Raw genomic sequence first — 15,887 nt, 5'->3', positions numbered from 1 at the left:
GAGCCCGGGCAGGTGCCGGTGTCCCCCCCCCCCCTCCCTCCCTCCCCGGAGCCCGGGAGCAGTGCCGGTGTCCCCCCCCCCTCCTCCCCGGAGCCCGGGCAGTGCCGGTGTCCCCCCCCTCCCTCCCTCCCTCCCCGGAGCCCGGGCAGTGCCGGTGTCCCCCCCCCTCCCTCCCTCCCCGGAGCCCGGGCAGTGCCGGTGTGCCTCGCCCCCTCCGGTGAAGTGGCAGTGCGGTGTCCCCCTCCCCGGAGCCGGGCAGTGCCGGTGTCCCCCCCCCCCGGAGCCGGGCGGTGTCCCCCCCGGAGCCCGGGCAGTGCCGTGTCCCCCCTCCCTCCCCCCCGGAGCCCGGGCAGTGCCCGGTGTCTCCTCCCCCCCCCCCCCCCCGGAGCCCGGGCAGTGCCGGGTCGCTCTCCCCCCCCCCCCCCCCCCCGGAGCCCGGGCAGTGCCGGTGTCCCCCTCCCCCCCCCCCCCCCCCCCGAGCCCTGGCAGTGCCGTGTCCCCCCCCCCTCCCCCCCTCCCTCCCTCCCCCCCCCCCCCCCTCCCTCCCCCTCCCTCCCCCCCCCCCCTCCCTCCCTCCCCTCCCTCCCCCCCCCCTCCCTCCCTCCCTCCCTCCCCCCCCCCCTCCCTCCCTCCCTCCCCCCCCCCCCCCTCCCTCCCTCCCCCCCCCCCCTCCCTCCCTCCCCCCCCCCCCTCCCTCCCCTCCCTCCCCCCCCCCCTCCCTCCCCTCCCTCCCCCCCCTCCCTCCCTCCCCCCCCTCCCTCCTCCCTCCCCCCTCCCGGAGCCCGGGCAGTGCCGGTGTCCCCCCGCCCCCCGGTGAAGTGGGCAGTCTGCCTGTCTCTTGTGCTGCTGGGCTAGTCACGCGCTGGTCGGACCGAAGAGCCTGATTCCACGCTGTACGAGTCTGCGACTGTGAGTGTCTCTTTCCAGATAGCTCTCCTTACCCAGTCCTGTTCAACATCACTGACCTGGGTGGTCTCCAGGCTTCACTCCAGAATCCAGCCTGTACAAGAGAGTGCAGTGGCAGACGACGGGATGTGTTAAAAGTAAAGCTGTACAGTGGAGAGTAACCTTTCAAGTAGAGTGATTTTTTCTTTGGAATTTGCTTAACTTTACAATAAACTGCATCAAGAATGGTTATAGAGCAAGGACAATGAAGCCTGTAAATCGATGCTTGCCCCCTCGCTTATCAGTTAGTATCTCTGAAAGTGTGATCTTACTGTTTTCCCACTGTGGCTATGGGGCTTGCTTTATATAAAAAGCTGTGGCTGTTGCGTTTCTTCCACAACACCAGCAGGAACGCTCCACAAGTGCCTCCGCAGTGAATTGCAGCGTTCTCTGGAAGACAGCGTGTAGTTTATGTTTTCTTTTGCCTGTTTTGGGGGAGCCCGTTAAAAGTGAAGCTTGACATTTTTGGAATGCTTTTTCGCAGATTTTTGTTCTCCCTGCATTTTCTGAGGTATGTACAACAGCGGAGGGGGAGGCTGAGATGCTCTGTACTGCTGAGGATGGATGTTGTGAGGCTGCATGTACCGGCCTCGGGGGTTTCCATCACAGCCCAAGGTATCTGAAACCGTGTGTGAGAGGGTATGGTGCCGTCTGCACCTGAGGGGGGAGATAATGTCCACTTGGCACAAATGGAAGAAACAAATTTCTGAATAAGGACAAAAAAGGATATAAATTTAAATTTTAAAGTTCGTGTTTTTTGTGCCACGAAATAAAATTGCATTTTTAACTAATTTTATTGTCCAGCAAACTACATAGACAAATTCAAACTCTTAAATTTAAATGTTCATTGTATGTGTACCTATGGCGACCAGAATTTGAAAGCAAAGGGTTTATAAAGAGCAAATATCACATGCGTCATTGCCAATTTTTCTGCTGTTTGTGTGCAAATAACATAACTTGCTAACTTCTTTCACCTCTAATCATACATCTTCACAAACCCCCCCCCCCCCCCCCCCACCCCTGCTCTGCTTCACATGTAGCCCACTCCAATCCTTCAATTCAGGAAGGAACTTGTAGATATGTTTGGAATGGTTTTTGTATTGCTGCCTTTTTTTTGTTTGAATGTGACTTAGTCGAATGCCTGGGTTTTGCTTGATATTTGAGTCTTTATTTTCTGTTCAAATTGCTGGGTTGTAGCTGGATGATGATTATAAAAGGTGAACAGTTTGTTTACCTTTGCAAGAGGAGTAAAGATGCATTTGTTTCGAGGCTTGGTGAGACTGCTGCTAAGTATTGTGTACAGTTCTGGTCCCATTACCAAAGGGAAGATGGGCTTGTTGGGGAAGTAGTGCAGCGGAAGTTCACCAGACTGATCCCTTTGGTGGCAGCATCTGGAACTGAGGGACACAGTTTCAGGACAACAGGCAGACAGTGATTAGGGGAATCCTTTCACTTAGGTGGTGAATCTTTAGGATTCTGTACCCGAGGGGCTATGGAGGCTCAGTTAATGAACAGATTCATGACAGATTGCTAGGTTATTAGGATTACAAGTGACATCAAGGGATGCTGTGGTAATGCAGTAATATGGCATTGAGATAAATGATAGTCTAGAATTGTTTAGCCAGTATGATGGGCTGAGTAGTCTACTCCTTAATTACTATTTTGACTGAAAATTTGTCTGTTAAGGGGAGGTAATGTTGCGATATTATTGCTGGACTGTTAATCTAGAGACTTGGGTAATGTTTTGGGATCCAGGTTTGAATGCTAACATGGAAGATGGTCAAATTTGGTTTCAATAAGATAAAATCTGGAATTAAGAGTCTAATGGTGATCATGAAACCAGTGCTGATTGTCAGAAAAACCCCACCCAGTTCACCATTGTCCTTTTAGGGAAGGAAATCTGCCATTCTTAACTGGTCTTCCCTATGTGTTACTCCAAGCCCCCACCAGTGTGGCTGACCCTTAACTGCCTCTGGGCAATTAGGATAGGCAAGAAATGCTGACCCAGTGACGTCCACATCCTGTTGAATGAATAATGAGAGAGAAACATTAACTGTTTCAAATCCAACTATTCATCTTTTGTGAAGAACAGAAAAAATCAACTTTGCAATGAAAGCTGTGTATCTTAGTGCTGGAGAAACTCAGCAGCAGTCTTTTTATTTCAGATTTGGCTTTTGTAATTCATTGAGATCAGTGGATGCAAGTGCTGTTGGGAACTCAGATTGTTTTTATGTATCTTCTCTGTCCCAGCAAGCATTTCCCAATCAGAGAAAGTAGGAATTGCTGATGCTGGAGAACCTGAGATGACAAGGTGTAGAGCTGGATGAACACAGCAGGCCAAGCAGGAAAGTTGACGTTTCGATCTAGACCCTTGATTCAGAGAATGTACTGATACTGAAACAACAGTGTGGAGCTGGATGAACACAGCAGGCCAAGCAGCATCAGGGGAGCAAGAAAGCTGATGTTTTGGGTCTAGACCGAAACATCAGCTTTCCTGCTTGGTCTGCTGTGTTCATCCAGCTGCACACCTTGTTATCTCAGATTCTCCAGCATCGGCAATTCCCTCTATCCATGTACAGATGCAGTTGTTTCTCTTCCTTCTGTCCCTGTCGTTCCCAGGCGCCAATTTAGTAAGCCTTCACCGTGCCACCTCTTTTTTTTAAATTATTCATCCATGGATGAGGGTATCGCTGGCTAAGCAGCATTTATCGCACATCCCTAATTGCCCAGAAGGCAGTTCAGAGTTGACCACATTGCTGTGGGTCTGGAGTCACATCTAGATTAGACAGGGTAAAAGTGGCAGACTTTCTTCACTAAAGGACATTAGCGAACCAGATGGGTGTTTCTGATGATTGATAATGGTTCCCTGGCCATCGTTAGACTGTCAATTCCACATCTTTTGTTTGAATTCTAATTCCAACCTGGGTACCCAGAACATTACTATGGTTTTGAGTTAGTAGTCTAGTGATAATACTGCTAGGCTATTACCTGCCCACCTCATATGCAAGCATATCTTTCCTTTAAATATGGGGAAACTGTGTACGGTATACTTTCTCCAATGTGGTTGGAGCAAAGCTTAATTACTTTCATTCTCCAAGCCACTTGCAGCAAAGGTCAGTGTGTTGTTTGCCTTTTTCATTGTTTACTGTGCCCTGTGGGATTTCACTTTCCCGGGTTTGTCGTTGGGACTGACAATCTAATCAGAACAGTTAAATTATCCATCTGATCTCCGCATCTAAAGAGCGGCAGGCACACTGTCGTTGTTAGGTTGGAAGCACTTGTCAGCTAGCTTCTGATCTGGAATTTCCCCTTGTATTGCAACATCTGGCTCTCTCCCTGTGTCCTCTCAGCTAGTCCCTTTCCCTACATCTGGGCCTGTTTTCCTCATCTGCTATTTCACTCTTAGACCTCATGGCCTTTGGCCTCCACCCTCGGTCTTGTGCATTCCCTTCCCACCTCACCCTGCTGTTTTCCATCTGGTCTCTGGTCAGACATGATCACTGATCTGGTGTGATATGTTGGTCGCTTGCTCTCCCCTCTCCCCGTGCTGTTGTAGCCCTGTGAGATTGTAGGATATTGGCCTGGACTCGGGCTCGTCAATATTGTGGGGTGCAGTCAAAGCAGTCACTGGAATGGGGGTGACGTTCAGATGTATTGGGTGGGGAGCGCGCAGGAATGCAAGCTGATTCACTAATCTCCTTTAGAGAAGGAATCTGCCATCCTTACCTGCTGTGGCCTGCATGTGTCTCCAGACCCACAGCAATGTTTTTAACTCTGAACTGCCTACTTGGCAATTAGGGATGGTCAATAAATGCTGCCTGGCCAGCAATGCCACATTCCATAAATGAATTTAAAGAAAAACGTCTGGGGACCTTGAAAGGAATACAGAGGTCCTGAATTTGGGTCCACCTTGCTAACAGTCGTATGTGGGTGGCCGTCCACCATTACCTTCTCCAAGACAATCCCACATCCAAAGTGCAGGATGATGGAGAAAGGAGAGAGCTGAATTACTCCTGCAGATGGGCTGTTTGAATACAATGGGCCAAAGGGGTGCCTCCTGTGCTGTAAACGCTGTAGGCAATCGAAGACGTAGCTACTGGAGAAGTGATTGAAATTAAATGCCAGAGAGATTTGTCTGAATTAGAATATGGTTATTATCTTAGAGAGGTGATAATAAATCTTTTCTGAACTCTCTGAAGATTCAGAATGTCCACCCTATTGCAGGGAAACCAGAATTGAACACAGTGTTCCAAAAGTGGCCTAACCAGTGTCCTGTATAGCTGCAACATGACGTCAAAACTCCTTTACACAATACACTGACCAATCAAGCGTACCAAATGACTTCTTCGCTGTCCTTTCTACCTGTGAGTCTTCTTTCAAGGAACTATGAACCTCCACTCTAAGGTCTCTTTGTTCAGCGACACACCCCAGGATCTTACCATTACGTGTCCGCGTCCTGCCCTGAGTTGCCTTTCCAAAATGCAGTACCTCACATTTATCTAAATTTCACTCCATTTGCTAGTCCTCGGCCCACTGGTCCATCTGCTCAGGGCCCTCTTGTACTCAGAGGTAATCTTCTTCACTGTCCATTACACCACTAATTTTGGTCAGCAAGTTTGCAGATGACACTACTCCTAGGTTCACACCCAAATCATGTATTTAAATGACAAAGAACAGTAGACCAGCAGCAATCATTGTGGCACACCACTGTCACAGGCCTCCAGTCTAAAAAGCAACCCTCCGCCACCACCCTCTGCCTCCTACTTTCGAGCCAGTTCTGAATCCACATAGCTAGTTCTCCCTGTATTCCATGCGATCTAACCTTGTTAACCAGTCTACCACATGGAACCTTGTCACATGCCCTACTGAAGTCCTTATAAATCATGTCCACCACTCTGCCTTCATCAATCCTCTTCATTACTTCTTCAAAAAAACTCAATCAAGTTCGTGAGACTTGATTTTCCACGCACAAAGTCATATTGACTATTCATATTCAGTCCTTCCCTTTCCAAATACATGCAAATCCTGTGCCATAGGATTCCCTCCGACAACTTGCCTTACTGCTGATGTCAGGTTCACGTATCTGTAGTTCTGTGGCTTTTCCTTACCACCTTTCTTAAATAGTGGCACCACACATTAGCCAACCTCCAGTCTTCCAGCACCTCACCTGTGGCTATCGATGATACAAATATCTCAGCAAAGGATCCAGCAATCACTTTCCTGGCTTCCCACAAAGTTCAAAGTGATCAGGTCCCAGGGTTTATCCACTCTTGTGTGCTTTTAGTTGTCCAGCACCACCTGTTCTGTAATATTCAACTCAGTCAGTTTGTTTTCTGACAAACTGTGATCATTATGACTCATTGGTCTTTTTGGAGTTTTTGTTTGCTATTCCAGTGAGCTAGCTATTATATCTGTCCCCTATAAGTGACTGTAGTTAAAGAAGGAAAGTGTTATGGATTTAAAATAATTTGTTAGTGCTCAGTCTACGTAGTGGGGACTGTAGTCTGTTTATTCCAGTATTTGGAGAATGCTGAGATTTTGAATTAAATAACTAGGTTAAATTGAAGGCAAGTTCAATGGCCTTTGCACTTTGTAACTCAAGTGGAAGTTGAGTGGTTGGAATAGTCCTTCTGTTGAGATAAGCTTTTAACAAATGTTATACTGGGAGAGACGTTAGTAGCGGAACACACTGAGGCACGGTATTATAGAGCTGAGTGATAGGATTACTAGTTCACGGCTGCTTGAAACAGGAACTTGGTTCAAAGCCTTCTGAGGGTATTGAAGAAATTGGTACATCTGTTTAAATGATTTCAATTGTATTTCTTACAATCGTGTTGGCTTGTTTTCTATCAAACTGTCAACTTGTCTTTTCAGTTTTGTTCTGTTCAGAAGGCACCTCTCTGTCCAAGTCTTTGTTCTTTACTCATCTGTCTTTACTTTCTTACAGAGCAACTGTCCTGCCTTTGCTCTGTGAAATGTCAAAAGGTTTTGTAAAGGACATTTTACTCTGTATCTGACACTGTGTTGGCCCTGTCCTGGGAATGTTGAGGGACAGTGCAAAGGGAGCTTGACTCTGAATCTAACCCCACGCTGTCACTATCCTGGGAAAGTGTGATGAGGACAGTGAGGAGGGAGTTCTCTACCTAACATCATGCTGTGCATAATACTGCTTCCTTAAAGTTGGAATTGTTTTTTTCAGCAATGATATGTCCCCTTGATGAGCAGTGAAAAACCACAATTCTTTAACTTCCAGGAGAGAGAGCCCTGAGTTTCTTGATGACTTCTGACTCTTTACTTAACAAAGAAATATTGGAACAGAGCTGGCTGAAACTCAAAAACTTTCTTCTGCCCAAGGTCAATTGCTTATCAGACGTACCTTGAGATGACAAACCGATAGGCAGGCGATTCTAACTTTTTAATTTCACTGTGTTTCTATTTACTAATGTACAAAGGAATGGATCAAACCATGAATCAGCAGAATTATACAAAAGACTTATCAGCATCTAGTGGTATCAAGGTAGATTATAGTACATATTTGTGTCACAGCCTGAAGCCATTCAGGCAAAATCCACTGAAAATGCTGAGTTTTTAGGCTGGTAGGTTTTGATGTTTCAGTATAGCAGTACTACATGTGACGTTTTCCATCTCTACCAAAACATTAGCAAAATGGTGAGACCACGTCTGGAGTACCATGTACAGTATCAAACACCATTTTAAGGAAGGATGTAAATGGATTGCAGTTCAGAGAACATTTGCCGATCAATCCTGTATCTGAGGCTAATGTTCTCAGGATATGGGTTAAAATCCCATCAAAACAGATGGTGAAATTTGAATTCAGTAAAACTCTGGCATTTAAAGTAAAAGCTACACTTGTATTTACCATCCTAACCACAGACGGTTTTGTTAAAAACCCATCTGATTCATGAATGCTCTTTAGGAAATGTCCTTATTTGGTCTAGCTTATGTGTGACTCCAGACACACAACAATGTGTTTGAATCTTAATTGCCCTCTGAGGAACTAGGGAAGGCAATAAATGTTGGCCTAGCCAGAAATGCCATGTCCCATGAATTTTAAAAAAATAGCTTGCCATTTAAGACAAAGATTAAGAGAATATCTTTTTCAAGAACACCTTTTTAAATTACTATTTCTAGATTCTCTCATAAGAGGAGAAATCCTCTCCGCATGCACCTTACCTATCCTGAGGATGGGTGAACCAAATCAGACAGATGAAAGAAGAAAAATTCATCTGTCAACTCCTTAATTTCCCAAGCTTTCTCTCAAGAACCAAGGCTCATTTACCGTCTTCCTTTTTAAATACTCCAAGAAACTTTTTTTACTGACTTTTTATATGACTATCTAGCTTTCTTTCATAATCTAATTTCTCTCTCCTTATTAATCTTTTGGTCATTCTTTGTTCTTAATCTTTTGACCTGCCACTCATCTTCACAAAAAAAACACCCATTTTTACAGAGTGCACCTTTTCTTTTAGTTGACATTATCTTTAACTTCCTTAGGTATGTACATGATGGTTCATTCTTCCCATAGAATCTTTCTTTCCAGGCTATCTTTGCTTTTCTGTTTGACCCAATCTACGCGAAGCTTAGAATAAACCATGACAATTGCAGTGCCCATTATTTCTTCCTGTAGATTCAGTTTTACAGTGTGGTTACTGTTCGAAGGTACACTTTGTACTAACCCTCAGCAGACCTTTCTTTGCTAGATCTTATCCCTACATGAGCCAATTCTACATTTTGACTTTTAACACTCAGGTCTTCTCTCACTTTTGTACGAATTTTGCCTCTACTCTATGTCACCACTCTTGGTGACAAAGATAAAGAGAAAGGTAAGTCAGGAGAGCGTAAGGAAGTTGGAAAGGGATAGTTCAAAGACATAACTGTTATGCCACTACCTCCCCTCATTATGTCTCAAGTACTATGTAAATACAAGTCAGTACGACTACCTGACCCAGCTGAGTGTTACCTGGTATGTTGTCTGGTCTTCAGATTTCTAGCTTCCACAGTATTTTGTTGTTCTTGTGCTCTATTATTCTTTGTTTTTTTTCCTTTTGCTTCTCTTACTCATGCTGTATGTCTTTGCAGGAACATGCTGTCTGTGTTTTTTCTGGGGCTCACTCTATCAGTGACAACTGCTGAGGATATCCTTAATATCTGCATGAATGCAAAACATCACAAGGATAAGCCGGGATTGGAGGGAAATCTCTACAAACAGGTAACAGCAGAGTGTGAGGACAGATGAGACATCTGCTTTCACACCCCACAAATATTTGAGGTTTGGCAAGACAGATGCTGATGAGACAGTCGTTGGTTTCAAAGAGTGGTATTGTAGGCATGTGAGGCCTTTCTGTCTGTTCTTCAATATCGCCTCCCTCAACAGCAATTATTAAGCCCCTCAAACACCAATGGTCGGTAACAGAAGTGTGTACCATCTACAAGATGCACTGCAGAAATTCACCAAGGCTCCTCCAACAGCATATTTCAAACCCACGACCACTTCCATCTAGAAGGACAAAGGCAGATACATGGAAACATGCCCTCCTGTAAGTTCCCTTCCAATCCACTCACCACCCTCACCTGGAAATACATCGCCATTCCTTCACTGTCCCTGGGTCAAAATCCTCGTATTCCCTGGATTGTGGGTTAACCCACAGCACATGGTCAGTTGCCTTCTTAAGCCGTTCTTCATGAAGGGGCAACTGGAAATGCAATAAATGCTGGCCAGGCCAGTGATGCCCACATCCTTACATTCTTGGGCAAGTAATCCAGAGACCGTTCTGCATGCGCAGGCTCAAATCCTGTCATGACAGAATAAATCTGGGATTGAAGGTTGGCCACAGTGGTGGTGATCATAGAACAATGGTGCCACCTCACCCACCCGTCTGCATCAAAATATCCCTTCCTTCCTCTTATGTTTATCCAGCTTCCCACATTAATATATCTCAGATATTTGTCTCAACACTGTCCCTGTGGGAATGAGGTCAGCACTCTCACCACTTTCTGGGTAAAGAGCCTTGCCCTGAATTCTCCAGTTGGATTTGTCAGTGACTGTCTGTCTTGTACTGGGCACACTGGTCCCGCTCCCTCCCTCAAGTCTTTGACTCTTGTAGGTCATTGTTGCAGTTTGCTATTTGCTGGAGCCAGTACCAGGTGAACCCAGAAACAGAATGAAAACATCTGTCAGTTTCGCACTCCTATCCAGTCCCCTCCCTTTCCTCATTCCCCACACCAGGAACTCCCTCCCCCCCGCCACCTCATCCCAGCCCTCCACATACCTACCAGCCACCCACATCCGTTATCGGCACAACATATTTATTCAACACCTTTCCTATTGCTCGTTCCCTGTCTCTCCTCTCATTTTAATCTGCACTTGGCCCCTTTGTTTTTCTGTTTACATGGTTTAGTGAGCTGATAAGGGAAATACCAGCATCAGCATATTTTGTTTATATGGCAGTGAAGCTGATTTACTGTTTCCACCTTCTGCAATCTGATGGGTAATAACAATGCCAAGATCAGGTTCGGTTTGCAGATTGCACTGACCTTGAATTTGCTTGACCCTTTGATTGTGGGAACAGTGGGTTAATATTAAACCAGACAGAGGACTGCTGTTCAGGACCTCTGTGCTTTTTTTGAAGTTATTCCTGAATTGCCCTTTTTTTATTGCAACATGTTTCAACCGATATTCCTCTTGCATGTTGTTGGCGCTCCGTTTCCCAGAAGCTGCTACCTTACATGGAGGTAACTTGCTGAATAAAACTCCACAGAATTCATTTGGTTTAATCCCCTTTTCCTGGTATCAGCCAATTAACGGGAGACAGTAGTGCCGTTATAATGCCCCTGGACTGGTCCTGTAATTGTTTTGGATGTACTCCATGTCTGAGCTCTCTGGGCTAGAGAATTCCAAAGATTCTCCACCGTCTGAGTGAAAGAATTCCTACTCGGCACAAAACAGTTAGGGGAGCCCTGCAGTCTGAGAGTGTGACCTTGTATTCTAAGCCCTCCAGCCGGGGGGCTGTGGTCTTTCAGCACCTAACCTGTCAATGTGTCAGAGTGTTTGCTGGGACTTTATGGAAGCAAATCTGCAGTTCATGCCTCGTCTGACCTACATGTGTCTCAAGATCCAAGCAAGTTGAGTTGCTCCTAACGACCCCGTGAAATGGCCCCAGCAAGCCATTCAGCTCAAGGATCATTTCGGGAAGGTCAACAGATGCTGGTCTTGCCAGTGCCACCGAGCTCTCTAAAGAGGAATCGAAAAAAAAATGCCCCTGTTCTTCAAATTATTGGCTGTGGGATCTTTTACATTTTTGGTTATACCTTGGTAACAGCTACATGGTGTATCCCTATTGTTAATGCTTCCTTCTCTTTAACATTTGCAGTGTGAACCTTGGAAGAAAAATGCTTGTTGTAGAGCCAATACCTCCGTAGAGGCGCACAATGACCAGTCCCATCTTTACAACTTCAACTGGAATCACTGTGGCACCATGACAGAAAAATGCAAGAGACACTTTATCCAGGACACCTGCTTATATGAATGCTCCCCCAACTTGGGTCCCTGGATAGTGACGGTGAGCAGCATTGTCCTTTGCTGAGATGCGTTTTGCAATTGTTCAGAAGTTAAATGAGTTTTGTGAAGGGAGTTTCATGAAATTGTGCTGTCCCTGGGAGTGTTTGATAGATGGGGGTGGGGGGGGAAACAGTGTAGACAGAGCTTTACTCTGTATGTAACTCCATGCTGTCCCTATCCTGGGGGTGTTTGTTTGGGGACTGAATGTTTAGCCTTATGTCAAAATTATCTACTTTGAATTGTTCTCAGATGAATATTGATGATGTGTGGCTTCCACCTGCTTGAGCTTGTTGTTACTGATATTCCACAGAGGGGCTCTTGTGGTGCACTGGGTAGTGTCTCAACATCTGGGCCAGGAGCTCTGGATTGAAGTCCCAACCCAGGACCTTCTGGCCAGTGAATGTTTGTCCATGACCTGGATAATCAGCCAGGCATCCTGTTCAGCACTCCCTGCTACTCTTCAAGGGGACAAAACAACGTGTGACAATACACAAAAAAATTTAGCTACAGGCCTGCAGTTATAATTCAGTTACATTAGGCGGCAGTGGTTAGCACTGCTAGCTCACAATGACGGGGACTCAAGTTCGATTCCACCCTCAAGCGACTGTCTGGGTGGAGTTTGTGCATTCTCCTCATGTTCTATGTTCCTACAATGCTTCCTTTGAACCTAAGATTGTATTAATATTACAACAGATTAAAATTTGAGATTGGCTCTCCTGTAGTTTAGTCTGTTCTTTTCAAATGATTATATTTATTTGGTTTGCAACCTCTCAATGTGCTACAAGAAAATTCACGAGATTTTACCAAATCTCTATAAGGTATTGCTGACAAGTATGTCTGTGTGGGTTTCCTCCCATCGTCCAAAGAAGTGCAGGTTAGGTGGATTGGCCATGCAAAGTTTATCTGTAGTATCCAGGGATGTGCGGGCTGGGTGGATTAGCCCTTGAGAAATGTGGGGTTACAGAGATGGGGTGGGATGCTGCTTGGAGTATAAAGTTGGTGCAGACTTTATGGGCCAAATGGCCACTCTCTGTACTGAGGATTCTGGGATTCTATTCCTACCGGAGTGCCAGCACCAAAATTTATGTAGTGGTTAGGCTGGAAACTGATAACATTTTGATTTTTGCAGTAAATACACTGAGAGGCCCAGGGTTCCAAAAAGTGTGTTGAAGATGTAAAACTAAATTTCACGACGTTGGAACAATTTTACAACCTTCTACGTATAGAATTTATTTCTTTTTCCCATAATACATCTGATAGATATGGGTCAAAAACAGAAGTTACTGGAAAAGCTCAGCAGGTCTGGCAACATCTGTGAAGGAAAATACAGAGTTAATGTTTCAGGTCTGGTGACCCTTCCTCAGAACTTAAACTCAATAAGGGATTCTAGTTGTTCATGTCTGCTGATCTGGCCTTCCCAAAGAGATGTTTTATCATGCATTGTTTTGATTTCTGTTTCCATTCTGGTCAGTTACCTTCTTTACCTGGGATCTACACTCTCCTGATCTATGAAACTGCATTGCAGTGTTCATTCACAAGTGTAACTCCAGCACTCCGTTGACAGCTGGTCTCACCGAACCAGTCCCTTCCCTGGGCTTTGCTCAGATTTTTGAGTCAATCTTGCTCAGTTGCTCACAGACTTCCTCTGAGCCCCTCACAGCATAGCCCAGTGTAGATTCAGTGACCTTCCCACTTCAACTCCCTACCTGCACCCCCACAACTCCAATACTTAGCACCTCCCTGAATCCTAACAGCACAGAGTCATCCAACTCCTAATGGAGTCCTCCACGCACAGTCTGTGTCGATTAGTTGCCTTCCCAGAAGTGGCTGTAACAAAAGAATGTTAAACTTGGAGTTTAAATCTGTCTGTTTCTCCTTGTCCCGCTCACTGCTAGAAAGCTTTGCATTTCTATGCAGTGATCCCTGAAGCCGCCTCAAGACCCTCTCTTCGGATTGGATAGAATTCAGCGTTGCTGATTAAGCAACACTTGGGAATTACCTGTTCCATAAATAGAATTGCTGCATTGGTCCATACAAATAAAAGGAAATGGTTAAAGGATTTTATCTCAGTCAAGATCGAGTTACGAAGAGCTAATTTTCAGGAGCATGCAAGTTATCTAAGAATGTTGACTGAGGCAGTTTACTGGAATACCAACACATTGACCTTTGGACTGTGTGGCCATTACCACATGCTTGAGAGATCATAATACATGAGCACACATGGACTGTCTTTCCTGTGTTTGTGTCTTTTCTTCTGTGATGTGTTGTATAAACTATGGCCAGTAGACAGGATGTCATCTCCCTTGATCATGGCCACTAGAGTGGCCAGCAAGCTCCACTATCTGAGGTTTACAGTGACTGCCTATCTGTCCCTTTTTGCAGAATCTGTGTAGGGAAAACAGCTGCTGAGGACGGACTTAGGGAACACCCACAAAATAATATAAAGTTGGCCCTTAGAGTCCAGTTGTTCGTTCATAAGGCCTATTTTCTCCACACCTTCTTTGACTGTGAAGGATGGGCAACTTAAGAAACTCAACAGTTTCCATCTTTGCAATCTACACCTTGTTTGGTGAATATAGTTACAATTGGGCGATTTCTTTAAAATAGGTTGTCAAAAGTTTACCAAGAACATGGGTGATTTATGTAAGTAGTCTTCCTGGAAATCACATGACTATTGATAGCTTGCTGTCAAGCCTGGAGGGGTTGTTCATAGTCATACAGCACAGAAACTGACCCTTCAGCCCAACCAGTCCGTGCCAATTATAATCCCAAATTAAACTAGTCTCACCTGCCTGCTCCTGGTCCATATCCCTGTAAACCTTTCCTATTCATGTACTTACCAAAGTGTCTTTTAAACGCTATAACTGTTGCCACATCCACCAATTCCTCAGGAAGTTCACTCCGCGCGCAAACCACCCTCTGTGTAACAGATTTGCCTCTCATGTCAGTTTTAAATCTCTCTCCACTCACCTTAAAAAAAAAATATGCCCCCTTGCCTTGAAATCCCCCATCCTAGGGAAAAGACACCTGCCATTTGCCTCTCAACCACCTACACGCCAGTGAAAACAGTTCCAGCCTATCCAGCTTTTCTTTTATAACTAAAACCTTCCATACCTGCAATATCCTGGTAAATCTCTTCTGACCCCTCTCCAGTTTAATAACATGGCTCAGTTGGAGAAAAGTCTAAGAACAGACTGAGTTAAGGAAAGCTTACATTGAACAAACTGCTTCACTGATCCTTCCAATTTCTGAAGAGAAAACACTCTCCCTCAACTAAGAGTGACATGTGTTTGTTAATTTGAAAGAATGCTGGAAAGAACACCTCAAGATTGTACTTCCTGATCTAACTGTATCTGCCAAGACTTCAAAGTGATTTAGTGAATTGACCACATATGTCAGAGCATCACAGCAAGAGACTCGCAAGCATTAAAATCTTTTTGCCCTCAAGAATAACCTGTTGAACACAGGAGCTTGAGTGTACCATTCACCCCATCAAGCCTGCCATACCATTCAATATGATCATGACTGATCAAACACTCGAGTATCTTTTACCCACCTCATCCCCATAAGCCTGTAGCCAAAGTGATGTTTTACACTGACAGTGTATGTTAACCAATTATTGCATCTTTATTAAATAAGTTTTTGTTTTGATAATAAACAAAAGGCTGCATTTAATAAGAAACCTGATTGATAGATCTTTTGTTTAAAACCTGATATCGATGACAAACTTAGTTGATTATTATGTGAATTCTTGATAAAATATTTTAATTTTATGGTGTAGCCTGTAGAGTAATGGGGCAAAAATAAGCGGTGCTGTCCTTCTCTAATGAAATTAGTATCTCCTCAAGTCTGTCACTTTTCAAATAACAGCCCCTCCACTATTCACAGCAAGCTATCAATAGTCATGTGCTGTCCAGAAAGCCTTGTTACATAAATCTCCAATGCTCCTGGTGAACTTTTGGTGACCTGTTTTAAGGAAACCACTCCAGATATGACCACAAAACTTGACATAAATTCAATTTTCAGCAATCCTTCAAACCGCAGCCCTCCTTGCAGCATTAAATATAAAGCTTCTTCCTAACAATATCTTGGCAGGTCAAGATCTCAAATGCAACAGTGCTGATAAAGATAGAGCTCCCAGGTTTGCTGGCACTTGACAAACTGAGGCGGCTTCAATAGCATGGGCACTTCTGCAGGATTGAAACATAGAAAATAGGAGCACGTGTCGGCCATTCAACCAGTTAAGACTGCTTCTTAATTCAATCTAATCATGGCTGATCGTCCAACTTCAGTACCGTCTTATATAACAAGGTGTAAAGCTGGATGAATACAGCAGGCCAAGCGGCATTGGAGGAGCAGGAAA

At 44.9% G+C, this 15,887-nt stretch overlaps 1 protein-coding gene across 5 annotated transcripts in view; it reads left to right on the top strand.

The window, feature by feature from the left end:
* The window catches only part of folr (folate receptor), a 33,911-nt gene that overhangs the window by 6,587 nt on the left and 11,437 nt on the right, over window positions 1–15,887 (top strand). Inside the window, exons 1-3 of one of the 5 annotated variants that reach the window (XM_048533462.2) lie at window positions 800–909; window positions 9,046–9,175; window positions 11,337–11,525. In XM_048533462.2, the coding sequence (XP_048389419.1) occupies window positions 9,050–9,175; window positions 11,337–11,525 (315 nt within the window). In that variant the 5' untranslated portion in view covers window positions 800–909; window positions 9,046–9,049. Of the gene's footprint in view, window positions 1–799; window positions 910–1,259; window positions 1,457–6,602; window positions 6,736–9,045; window positions 9,176–11,336; window positions 11,526–15,887 lie in introns of those variants that run through there. The other 4 variants (XM_048533457.2, XM_048533463.2, XM_048533460.2 and 1 more) reach the window with 4 other exon arrangements.

The sequence above is a fragment of the Stegostoma tigrinum genome, chromosome 6 (assembly GCF_030684315.1).
Source record: "Stegostoma tigrinum isolate sSteTig4 chromosome 6, sSteTig4.hap1, whole genome shotgun sequence".
NCBI lineage: Eukaryota > Metazoa > Chordata > Chondrichthyes > Orectolobiformes > Stegostomatidae > Stegostoma > Stegostoma tigrinum.
The sequence above is the reverse complement of the archived record's forward strand: the minus strand, read 5'-3'. Positions and strand labels throughout refer to the sequence as shown.